This window comes from Heterodontus francisci, chromosome 13 (assembly GCF_036365525.1).
Source record: "Heterodontus francisci isolate sHetFra1 chromosome 13, sHetFra1.hap1, whole genome shotgun sequence".
Taxonomy (NCBI): Eukaryota; Metazoa; Chordata; class Chondrichthyes; order Heterodontiformes; family Heterodontidae; genus Heterodontus; species Heterodontus francisci.
This window is the reverse complement of record NC_090383.1, coordinates 105,910,902-105,923,023: the sequence shown is the minus strand read 5'-3', so window position 1 is coordinate 105,923,023 and position 12,122 is coordinate 105,910,902. Positions and strand designations below refer to the sequence as shown.

The following is a 12,122-nucleotide window of genomic DNA, read 5'->3' as shown; positions in this document are numbered from 1 at the left end:
CCTGCTTGGAAATTGGGCTCAGTAAGGAGAAAATAAGGGTGGGAAGAATCGAGTGCTGGCTAGTCAAACCATTCATTTTCCTACTTTAAGTTTAAGCAGGAGGAAATTCCAGCAAGCCCTGTTAAGGAGTTGTGATTCTCTCCACCCGGATTTTCCATTCTGTACTCTGTCCAGGTTGTAATGATGCAAATCTTCAAGGAAGGGTAGTGAGGTGTTTGGCGAGGTTAAAACAAGAGCTTGTACTATAAACGACAGACTCCAGCTAATTGCATCATTTCAAGTGAGTATATGTAAGCGAGTGCAACATGATAATTGCCCAGCTGCAAATTATGATGTTAAGCTTTTTTATTGTGAGTCTGGAGATTTCCCACCAGAATCTATGAGTCTTCCAACTCTGTAATAGACTGCAGCATACAAGTATAGTTGTACACAGGGCTTCACTGTCCACTTAAGGGGAAGGTGTCAAATTTTCCCACAGAGATACCAGTAAACTGCAGACTATTTCTCTATTTCTCATCCTTCTTACAACTGAAATGCACAAGTATCCTTGCCACAGACCTTATGAACTACAGCACCCATTTCTCACCAAGCAAATAACTGCCCTTCTTTCTTGGGAGAAGGTTCTCCGGTTTTAATCCTGGCTGAAATGATGATTCCCTGAGAACAGGGCTTCACCCTTTTAAACAGCTGCAAAATAGTCCAGGAACTAGAGCTGAGGTCACATTCCGCAGCCTCAGGGAAACAGAAAATAAGGTGATGGGTTATTTACTCCCCTGAGCCCTGGCAGTAACTCTCCATTCCAGCCAACAGAGGAGCTGAAGAATATATAAAAAAAATAGGCACTAACTTAGCTCCGCACTATTGTTTCTGTCAGATCTAAAACATTGATGGTAATAACACTGATCCCAATAACCACCACCACACATTCCCAACACAATTTCTGAATAGGCTTAATTCTTAAAAAAATTGCCCCACAAAATAAGCAATTTGTAGCATGACATGACACTGCAAAGAAGAATAACCATGTGAAAACCTTTTATCAATTACATGACCAAAGCAGTAGGATGTTTCTCATGAACACACTATGCGGAAATATCCATTGAGTTACTAGTGATTAAACAAAAACACAAAACAGTATCCTGAGAGAAAATAGAAAATGCTGGAAATGCTCAGCAGGTCTGGCAGCACATGAGGCAAGAGAGAAACGTTAACTCTGTTTCTCTCTCCACAGAGGCTGACAGGCCTGCTGAGTATTTCCAGCAGTTTCTGTTTTTATTTCAGATTTCCAGCATCTGCAGTATTTTGCTTTTGTATAGTATCTTGGGGATGGGGACAAAGTGGAGAGGGCCTGATGAGCTTTCTTGACATTTCTTTTCAAAGCCTGGCCACTATTCACCAATGTTGTTTGTCAGTGCTAGGCTGGATGGGGAAACTGTTACAGCAGACACTGTATCACCAGATGGACTGTGATCTCCGGGAATAGCTACAGATAACACAATAGCCAAAAAGGCTTCACATGACAAAAATGTGTAACCATTAAGAGCATAATTTTATTCCCTCAATGCCTTTGTTTCTGGTGAGTGTGTGGAAGGACTGAGTCGGTTAATTGTCTATCACAGAACACTGCTGACCACACTCAGTGAAGCCAACAGCCCTAGTCATCAGAGTGTCTCCCAACTGGGAGATTGGGAATATGGGAAGGGGGGAGGGGTGGTTGGGCTCCAGTTGGGAAAAGACATTGGAAGTGAAGTAAGTTTAAAAATAAAAAGTTTTCTTTAAAAGAATAATTTCAGGCTAGCCAGCTTCATTGGGCCTTCAACTCTGTCCATGTAACTGTCAAATATCTTGACTCATTCCATTGTAAGACTTGTAACAAGCAGCACCCGCTTTAAATCCGGGAAAATAAAACCAAAAATCGTCACACTTTAACAGCAATGGAAAGCTCCATTCTGAATTATTCAATTGCAAAAGAACACAAATTGGTAATCTCACAGGATCTTTGGAGAAGGCCAGTTGACGAGGTGTTCATTACAACTACAAATACCAAGTAAAGTGTGCATTCCGGGAGAAATGTTTGCTGCATTCTTAAAACAAATGAGCACACACTTTGATGTTTTTATCAGTGTTTGAAATGTAATCTTATTGGAGAAGAAGAAAAATAAACGAAGGAGCTGCTTTGGGCGGTGGTGGTGATTGGGGGGGTGGTGGGGGGGGGGTGCGGTGGGTGGTGTTGGGGATATCGCATTTGCCATTTTTAAAATGTGCGGCAACTATTGTCCAGCAATAATTTGATTGTCTACTTTGTGTGCTATAGAATACAACAAGCATAACAGTAAAAAGCAGCCAGCAAAGGAGGACAAAAGAGCAGTATCTGTGAAGCAAAAGAAAAGTTATACGCTGGTTTCTGCTGCCCTTACCTGTTCCCAGAATGGGACATTTCTCACAGTTTGTGCCCCAGGCCTTGCCAACGCTGCAACAGCACATCTGCTTGCTGAGCTGCACAGACAGAGGGTGCATGCACTGCTTTCCTGCACTGACAAATCGGTAGCAGGGCCCTTTCTCTTCAATTAAAAGATTTTCAGCTGCAGCAGAGAGAAAAAAAAAAAGGGAGGGAGGTTGCCAGAAATGATCTAAGAAAAAAAAAACCTGCAGAAATTCCATCACCAGCTGACAAGGACAGAACAGCAAACAAGCTAAAAAAAAATCAACATACATTAAGGCGCGACTGTGTGTGTATACATGTATGTGCCAACATGGACACATTCGGAGCATCCTTTGTACCAGATTAGAGCCCCAAGACTTGAAGCAACCAGGTTTGACATTGGCAGCCATCTAACGAATACGTAGGTGTTAAACCCTATGAAAGGCAACATGCTGCAAACAGAAATGTGCCAGCTGTGAGTACCCTTATCATGCATCTGTGTTAGTACAGCAGTAGCATTAGCATTCAGGAGCAGCAGACAATGGTGGTTACACTCGAAACAAAAAAAAACTGTTTTTAAAAAACCAAATACAACTACCTCTGAGGCCACATCATTGAAATGACTTTGGCATGCTTGCAGATCGATCCAAATCATTCCGTTTTGCAGGCAATTGGGGCAATTTTCTTCTTCATTCCAATCTGAGTTTGGTTAGTTATATTTGTATTAGACAAACTACATGTGCAGAATATTTATGTTCTGTTAGATTGTCATTTTTTTCTCATCAAACAGGCCCGTGTGGTGCCTAGCTAACATGGGACATTATGTGCAGTTTAGTCCTACTTTGTCAAATACAATCGAAACCATTCAGCATTCTCAAAGAGTACCAAGCTTAGCCAAAGGAAAAGCTCCACTTTGACCTTTTGCACATCCCATTCCCATTGCATCCTCAAATGGCAGATGATTAAATCCTGAAATGGGTCAACCAGGCCCAAGGAGCCAAAAGAAAACTTCTGGCTTCAAACATCCAAAACCAGGATTGACAAAGTGGCCTCCAAGACAGCAGATTATGGACTGTGGAGACAAACACTCCTACAGTTCAGAGTTCAAACTGGCGCTCTGCACCATAACAGGTCACATGAGCTTTGACAGTGACATGAATTATTAATAGTTGCAGCAGCCACTGATATGCAGGCAACAAAGACGTTGCTTCTATTCTCTGCATCAATGGTTGCAGAGACTGAGTGACCCACCCAGAGGGGAATACTTTAAAGCTGAACCAGTAACCACGATTGGCTCCAAATTGGCTGCAGCATTCATTTCACAGCCAATGCTAGTGTTCCATTGGCTCTGGCCATGGCTTGGTTTGCCTGACATGGGCTTAAGTTTGGTTTCTTTGTTTTGGGGACTTTGTGGAGAAGTGGTGAATGCAAATGGTCAACAGAACGGCCAGTTTTGTAGCCATCTACACAACTGGTGCTTGGAAGTTTGATGAAGCATCTGCAACGACTGTAATTGATGGCAGACACCTGAAACAATGGTATGCTCTTATCAGTGCCTAGAAAAAAAGATAGTTGTTACCACTTACCACATTTTCTTTTGACAATAACTTTCACGGGTGCTTACCCAGTGTGGAATTTTATACAGGTATATTGGTAAAATGTAGAATTTGGTTTGAACTCATATTTTGCTCATTTTACATCAGCAACAGTTATTTAAGAATTGAGTTACAGCCATAAACTAACACCAGCTGCAGTCCAGTTATAAAATAAGTATGTTTTTGATTAGGTTTCACACAGTGCCCATGAACATTAATGACATCACATGTTTTGATAGCAATAGGAAAAAAATCTGGTTGACCTAGAAATACCCTGTTCTTCCTGGCTCATTACAGGTCAGATATTCATTGCTTTCGGTCCCATTCTCTTGGCAGAAAGCTGTAATTGTGCCCCAAAATTTGCAAGCAACAACACAGTATTACATAAGGGGAGGCCAAGCTTACTCTGCCCGTGAGGACCACCCAATCAAGAGACGAGTGACAGTCACAAGCAAGCTGAAACAGGTTTTCTTCATAGGTAAGGTAATCTTGACATCCCACCATTCACTCTGTGCATTCTGCTTATATGGTAAAAGAACATGGAAAATTAATGACTAAAATTACTAACTATGTCCAACGCAGAAAGTCGAAGAGGCTGCTAAACCCCTTTATGCTGTCCTTATTACATTACCGTAGTTTCAGAATAATTGTTATGCCATCATAAAGAATACTTTTAATTTAATCCATTTCTTAGCACAGTGTGGGATGAATAAGGATTTATTCAGAACCTGTGATTAGTGCTTATTTTTGTGAACAGTATAAATGAGACAGGAAGGGTAGAACAGTCGTTTGAAAGGCTAGTAGCCCTCTCAAAAATAGACAGCGGCGAGCTGAACTTCAAGTTGTGTGGGAATGTAAAATGGGATGGTGTCGCAAATGCCACTCCTTCTACAACCTGTCCCATACTCTGTTCCACTGACCTCACACAATGCGATAACCACCCATTATGCAATCTCACCCAAATGGAATTTTACTCTCCCACCACCTCACAGTCCCCTGGAAACCATTTCTTCTCCTTCATAATTGTCATTGCTAGCTGCTAACCTATAAGATGTTCCCGAAGTGAGAGACACCTTGGCTTTCATGAACGAATTGTGGATCATTTGATTTTGTTTTTGATTGAGGATGGGGAAGAAAAAACCTGTTTCTGATGAAAATAAAAGAATGTTTCTAAGACTTACACAAACCCAACTTTGAAAATGAGTGTGCATTTGTGTTCAACTTTCAGGGGGCATGGGACCAAGTTTTATAAAGGTCCTTGAAAGGTCTGGTAAACATTACTTACGGACACAGGCACTCTGTGCAGGACCTGGAACAAACCCAGGCTCGCATGTGCACCTGTAGCTGCCCAGGGTATTCAGGCATTCTCCATGTGGGCATACCCCTTGGAGTTGGCATTCATTGAAATCTACAAAACAAGAAGTAGTAGTACATAAGTGGGCATCCAGGTCTGGCAATGATGCCACTAAATTGGCATCAACAACTGCTACATAAGTTGTGGCATCAATGGAGAAATGTTAAAACTCAGTGGAAGTTAACACTGTGAGCTCATCCCTTGACTCTACAATTTTATAGATGTTTTCTAATCACCCTTGTGTATTTTTCACCTCAAATATTTGTCACAAATGTTAGGTTTTTTTTACTTCACTAAAAATAAGAATCGGGAGAGATGTGTAATGGGTGGTTGATCCAATATCGCCCAACGTATCCCCCAAGTCCCATAACAGTTGCCAAAATTGATGTTTACATTCATTAACGGTAATTTTAGTTATAGATATATGCACTTACCTCTGAGGAGGGTTGGTAAAGTGCCCGATGAAAATGTACTCAGTGGAAATTGTGTGATAAAATCACTAAACACAATACAGGGCCCTATCATGGAAAGTTACAAAAGCAAGGAAACTGTTCGCTTATGAGCTAGAATTGTTTTTGCTGTCATAATGAATAAATTTAACTAAAATATGGTAATATATTTTTTAATATTGAAAGGTTAGTTTTAGTTATATATAATGTGAATAATATATAATGTGAACCAAGGTCATGGAATGTATAGGATGAGTCTACAACTGATACATGTAACAGAGTGCATGCAGGGAGTTAACATTTCTACAGTCATTGAACGATCTGATCTGGGCTGATCTGGTTGGCTGTCAGGCATAGTGTAATTGGTGTCATCTGCTCAGTTTCAGCAAGGGAGGCCAATGATACTGATTTCAAAGCTCCCAAGTTTTGATGAGGCTTATTTTGCGCAGTGTGTAGCACTTTCTGGTCCCTTGACTGTTTTTTCTATATACTTATAAGTGAAAGCAGGCCAGAGAAAATATGAGCTGTGAAATTGCTTTGACAATTATCTACATAACAAATAATTAATCAATTTGGTATAAATTGCAGCATGGAACTTAGGTGCCATTTTAGATTTTGGAAAGACGGGGCAGCCATTTTTGTAGCTGGACAAAATGAGGCAGAAAGCAAAGGATGCCCAAAACTTATGAATGATAACCTCATTTTGCAGTCTTCCTCCCTGCCTTTTACAAATTCAATTTTTCCAAAAAATCATTCTCGTAACTATGGATCTGTTGTAGCTCTAGCTTTCGCTCATGCAGCAAGAAAATAACATTTCAAATGAATGTCGCTCTGAACCTAGCATCCTCCCAAACTGCTTCATAACTTGGCTTGGATCAAATACATTTCTGGCACCTCCTCCTTGTAGGCTTGCACAGCATGTTTCAGCATGGATGGCCTGGATTATTGTCTACGTTACATTGTGGTGAAGCCAACAGCGCACAGTATGAAAAGCAAATGAGCACTAGTTTATGGAAAATTATCAGACAAAAATTCCTCAATGTATTTGAATTCATGATGCTTGTCATTCGTTCTAATTTCACGGTTAAATTTAAATCCATTTTAATAAAGATTTAACCCAAGAAAACACAATTCTCTTCCTCTCCTTGGTCCTATTCCATGACCTAATTGTGAGTTGTTATTACTTTTAAACCTTCAGCACTTTCACTTATTTTGTTTGACTTCAAATCACCATCAGCTAACTTGTACTCAGAGCTGCATTTCCTTAACAAGTTCCTCTTAACTGTTCTGCTTGCCTTAGTAGCAGCCTTCTTGTCAACAGTCCAACATAAAGTTGTTATACTTTCTCTACTTTCAATTCCCTGTAATATTCAAGGTAGAGCAAGAGAAATACAGACAAGAATTGTCAATTTTCAACGAACAACAACAGCTTGTATTTATAGAAGCACCTTTAATGTAGCAAAATCTCCCAAGACACTTCACAAGTGCATCATCAATAGATCACATAAGGAGATATTAGGGCAGATGACCAAATTCATGGCCAAAGAGGTGGATTATCAGGAGCATCTTAAAGGAGGAAAGAGATGTAGGGAGGAGGAGAGGTTTAGGGAGCATATTCCGGAGCTTGGGGCCTTGGCAGCTGAAAGCACAGCTGCTAATGGTGGAGCGATTAAAATCAGGGATGGTCAAGAGGCCAGAATTAGAGGAGCGCAGATATCTCGGAGGGTTGTGGGACCGGAGGAGATGACAGAGATAGAGAGGGGGCGAGGCCATGGTGGGGGGGAATTGAAACAAAGATGAGAATTTTAAAAACCAGCTCATTTTTGGAGATTTTAAATTTAAATCCATCAGTTCAAAATCCCTCATCATGCATGATTTAATTCAGGGCTGTCCATATCATTGTCATCTTTCTCACAATGTCGGAGTTCTCATTTGTCTATCCTACTAACCGTTACCAAAAGTATACTACAAAATGCAAGAAAATGAATATTGTTTGCATATCTAAAGCTTCCCTGGAGAACTGACTTCTTTTGCCTAGTAAAATTAGAATCATAGAATAGAATCAAAGAATGGTTACAGCACAGAAATGAGGCCATTTGGCCCATCATGTCCATGCCAGCTCTCTGCAAGAGCAACTCAGCTGGTCCCAATCCCCCATCCTTTCCCCATAGCCCTGCAAATTTTCTCTCTTCAGGTGCTTATCCAATTCAAAGCCAGGATTGAATCTACCTCCACCACACTCTCAGGCAATGCATTCCAGATCCCAATCATTCGGTGTGTAAAAATGTTTTTTCTCATGTCACCTTGGTTCTTTTGCCAAACACTTTAAATCTGGGCGGCACAGTGGCGCAGTGGTTAGCATCGCAGCATCACAGCTCCAGGGACCTGGGTTCGATTCTGGGTACTGCCTGTGTGGAGTTTGCAAGTTCTCCCTGTGTCTGCGTGGGTTTTCTCCGGGTGCTCCGGTTTCCTCCCACAAGCCAAAAGACTTGCAGGTTGGTAGGTAAGTTGGCCATTATAAATTGTCACTAGTATAGGTAGGTGGTAGGGAAATACAGGAGCAGGTGGGGATGTTTGGTCGGAATATGGGATTAGTGTAGGATTAGTATAAATGGGTGGTTGATGGTCGGCACAGACTCGGTGGGCCGAAGGGCCTGTTTCAGTGCTGTATCTCTAATCTAATCTAATCTGTCTTCCCTGGTTCTCAACTTTTCTGCCAATGGGAACAGTTTCTCCTTATCTACTCTGTCCAGATCCTTCATGATTTTGAACACTTTGATCAAATCTCCTCTCAACCTTTTCTTCTTTAAGGAGAACAACCCCAGCTTCTCCAAACTATCCACGTAACTGAAGTCCTTCATCCCTGGAATGATTCTCGTAAATCTCTTCTGCCTTCTAATGCCTTCACATCCTTCCTAAAATGTGGTGCCCAGAATTGGATCAATATCCCCGTTGAGGCCGAACCAGGTAAAGGTTCATCACAATGTCCTTGCTTTTGCACTCTATGCCTCTATTTATATAGCCCAGGATCCTGTATGCCTTACTAACCACTTTCTCAATCTGCCCTGCGCCTTCAAACATTTTTGCACAGACACCCCCAGGTCTCTCTGTTCTTGCACCCATTTCTCTGCATTAAATTTTATCTGCCGTGTTTCTGTCCATTCCACCAGTCTGTCTATGTCTGCTTAAAGTCTATCACTATCCTCCTCACAGTTCACAATACTTCCAAATTTTGTGTCATCTGCAAATTTTGAAATTAACTTTTGAGAAAATTAGAATTATGTATGACTTTTGTGGAGTGGAGTGTGTCCATTTGTAACTAGTATGCATTAACTGTTCACTGACACAACTGAAGACTCTCTTCAATCAACCTCACTTTGTTGGTTTGGCTGTTAATTTCAGTAAATAATTTAGTGGGAAAGCTAACAATCTGTTCAGTTATCGCTGGCTTGCCATATTTGATGAATTTTTGATCAAAGTGGGGTAATTACGAGTTTCTTTTAATCGTAGTGGTTGGTGGTGTGGGTTATAAATCAATAAGCAGCAAAAACAGAGATTGCCTCCTAATTAGCAAAAAAAACTGCTTGAAATCAGGAGGTTAAGGTGCTTTGACTCCATTGTTCGGTGAATGGCACTGCCTTGTATCTGATAAATTCCACAAAGTCTCCCTCTGTTCACAAAATTTGATGAACAAATATACATTTATACTCCACACTTTATGCTTGCACCTATTTTTCATTAAAATTAGCAGGCGCAGTTTCTCCTCGCTGTGAGGGTTGGATGTAATTCAAGCTCGTCTGAAGTTTCCTCATTTGGTGTTCTTACCATTTAAGTATAAGGTTTTTAATAAGAGCAAAGGCACTTATCAAGCCAAAAGGGCAATGATTCTGATTGCAGTCAGATAAACATAAACACACATTTCAAAGGGGCATTTATATCAATGGCCCATAATAATAAGTACTGTGATTCCTGCAAGATTACTAAAGTAAACTTGCTGTTACTCTTTTGACCAGAAAGGTTGTGACCTTTCCTTCCTATGTTCTCAGCAGTAAAATATGTCTTCAAAATGTAATCTCCTCTTGTTTAAACTGACCCAGGTGGCGAACGCACTTTCTAGCTTCTTTTATCGGAACCTTGCTATCGTTTGAGCAGAATTATTTCTCGGTAACTCTTATCAACGTAAAGGTTTTGCACCCCGCAGAGTTCCTGTTGAAACTGCTGCTGCCGGCACTAATCCAGCACTGAGCAATTACTTCCCAGCAACACTACCATCAAAGCAGCTGGAACTTGGCACCAGAGAGGACTTCATTAGATTTCTGGATGAGTCAGAAATGATTTTCTTTCGGATAATTAAGTAAATGCTCAAGAGTTCTGTGTGTGTGTAAGTACGCGTGTGTGTGATCTCCATGTATCGTCTACGTACAAGGTCCATTATGCATTCGATTAATGGTTTTGTGGAAGATTTTATGGAAGACACACTAACTGTATTTTCACTGACCTAAACTTCACTTGACACATATTATGCCACGGGCTTCAGGACCCCAAAGTTGGGACAAAATAGGGGTCCCAAGCCTTCACTTGCTGGGACAGAGATCAGTGTCACAATCTTCCTGGAGGCAGCCTCCACAATGAAGGATAGTGGGCTTGCTCTCGATGTTGCTGGCCTAATCAGAGAGCCAGCAATTCTCGAGCCTTGGCTGCCCCACCAGGAGAGGTGGGCGTTGCTGAGGCAGGTCAGGGACCACGAGGGTGCCTCAACATGGAAGCGCTCTTGCTGGCCTGCTCAGCAGAAATTAAATGAAAAGCATTCAGGCCAGTGGGAACATATGGATGGAGGGGAAACCCTCCGCTCAGTTGGTCTTGGCCGTGTGTGGCCTTTTTATGCATGCAGCCCACTCTTAGCGGCATGGAGCCTTCGGCTTCGATGCACCCCCCTGCACCCCCTCCAGCCTGCTGCAGGGAGGCTGCCTCCACGGAGCTGGCAGCCTTCGCACAGGGGGCTGTGGGGGGCGGGGGGGTGGGGGGGGGACTCTCCAATGCCAATGAAATGCCAGAAAGGCCGCAAAATCGCCCCTAATTGGGGCCTTGATTATGTTAATTGACTGCCAGCCTCCGTGTAGTGGGCAGCTTATCAACTTCCCAGGTCACCCCAGGAAAGCTCGCCGACAGCGGGAATATATTGGGGTGCCATGCCCACACAGGTCCCTCCTATTTTCCTGGCCCTCGCCCCCCACCCCCTCCCCAACCCACCTCCAAGACAGCCCCACGGCGCCAGGAAAATTCAGCCCATGGAATCAAGTCTTCTGGAATGCCACGCACCTGCCAATTTTAGTTTCCAAAAAAACCCACACCTTGCCCTGCAGTGACAGACTGTCCCTGGAATTCCTGATTCGACATCTTGGTGCTTCATACTTTCTTCCCTTTACTCTGAAGCAAGGGAAGATCACGGATGTGCTGCTCTCTCAATATGCACAGCAGGGCTGAAGAGGCTCCTGAAAATAATAAGAAAGCTGCCACGGGAAATATGGAAGCCAGTATGGAGATGTAGATAAACAAAAAACTTTACCTTCCTCTATCCTCATTCACCCAGAGCTTTGGTTACAATTTGGACAGGAGCTGTCCTGTTTCTTAGCAAACCGCTCTTGCAGACTGATACCTGCTTTGCATAGAATTTACGACACAGGAACAGCTCATTCAGCCTAACTGCTCTGTAACTTTGTTTATATTCCATACAACCCTCCTCCCACACTAATGGTCTCTTCCTATTCCGCCCCCATATCCCTCAATTCCCTTCCCCCTCATGTATGCATCAAGCCTCCCATTAAATATGTTTGTTATTTGCTTCAACCACTCCACACTATCACCATTTTCAGTCATAATAAATTCCTCCTAAATTCTTTATTTGATCGTTTAGTGGCTATGTTATACTTATGTCCCTTGCTCTGGACTCACCCACAAGTGGAACTGTATTATGTTGCTGCAAAAATGAACCCAAGTATTTTTTTCACTTTTTATGCCTTATCAACATCTGTTGCTACTTTTAGTGATTCGTGTATATATATTCCCAGATCTCTTTATGACTGCTTTTCATATTCTTTAATATTTTCATTCCATATTTCCTATAAAACCCTTTTCTAAAGACAATCATAATCTCTTTTCTCACCTTCTCTTCTTTGTTGCTCACGTACTTTGCGTACCTCTTTCCCTGTAAATTAAAGTTTCTCCTCACCTCTTTACTTATCCAAGGCATTTTCATGGCTAATTGTGTTCTCATTTTTCGTGGAATATTCTGCTGAAATATA

The 12,122-nt window shown here is 41.9% G+C and overlaps 1 protein-coding gene across 6 annotated transcripts in view; it reads right to left on the bottom strand.

Moving 5' to 3' along the window:
- The window catches only part of ltbp1 (latent transforming growth factor beta binding protein 1), a 368,337-nt gene that overhangs the window by 189,155 nt on the left and 167,060 nt on the right, over nucleotides 1-12,122 (bottom strand). For 3 of the 6 annotated variants that reach the window (XM_068045343.1, XM_068045346.1, XM_068045348.1), the window contains 2 exons: nucleotides 5,303-5,425; nucleotides 2,418-2,582 (listed from right to left, as the gene is read on the bottom strand). The exons of 1 other annotated variant lie outside the window; for it this stretch is intronic. In XM_068045343.1, coding sequence (XP_067901444.1) covers nucleotides 2,418-2,582; nucleotides 5,303-5,425 — 288 coding nt within the window. The remainder of the gene's footprint in view (nucleotides 1-2,417; nucleotides 2,583-5,302; nucleotides 5,426-12,122) is intronic. 2 more of the 6 variants (XM_068045345.1, XM_068045344.1) reach the window with 2 other exon arrangements.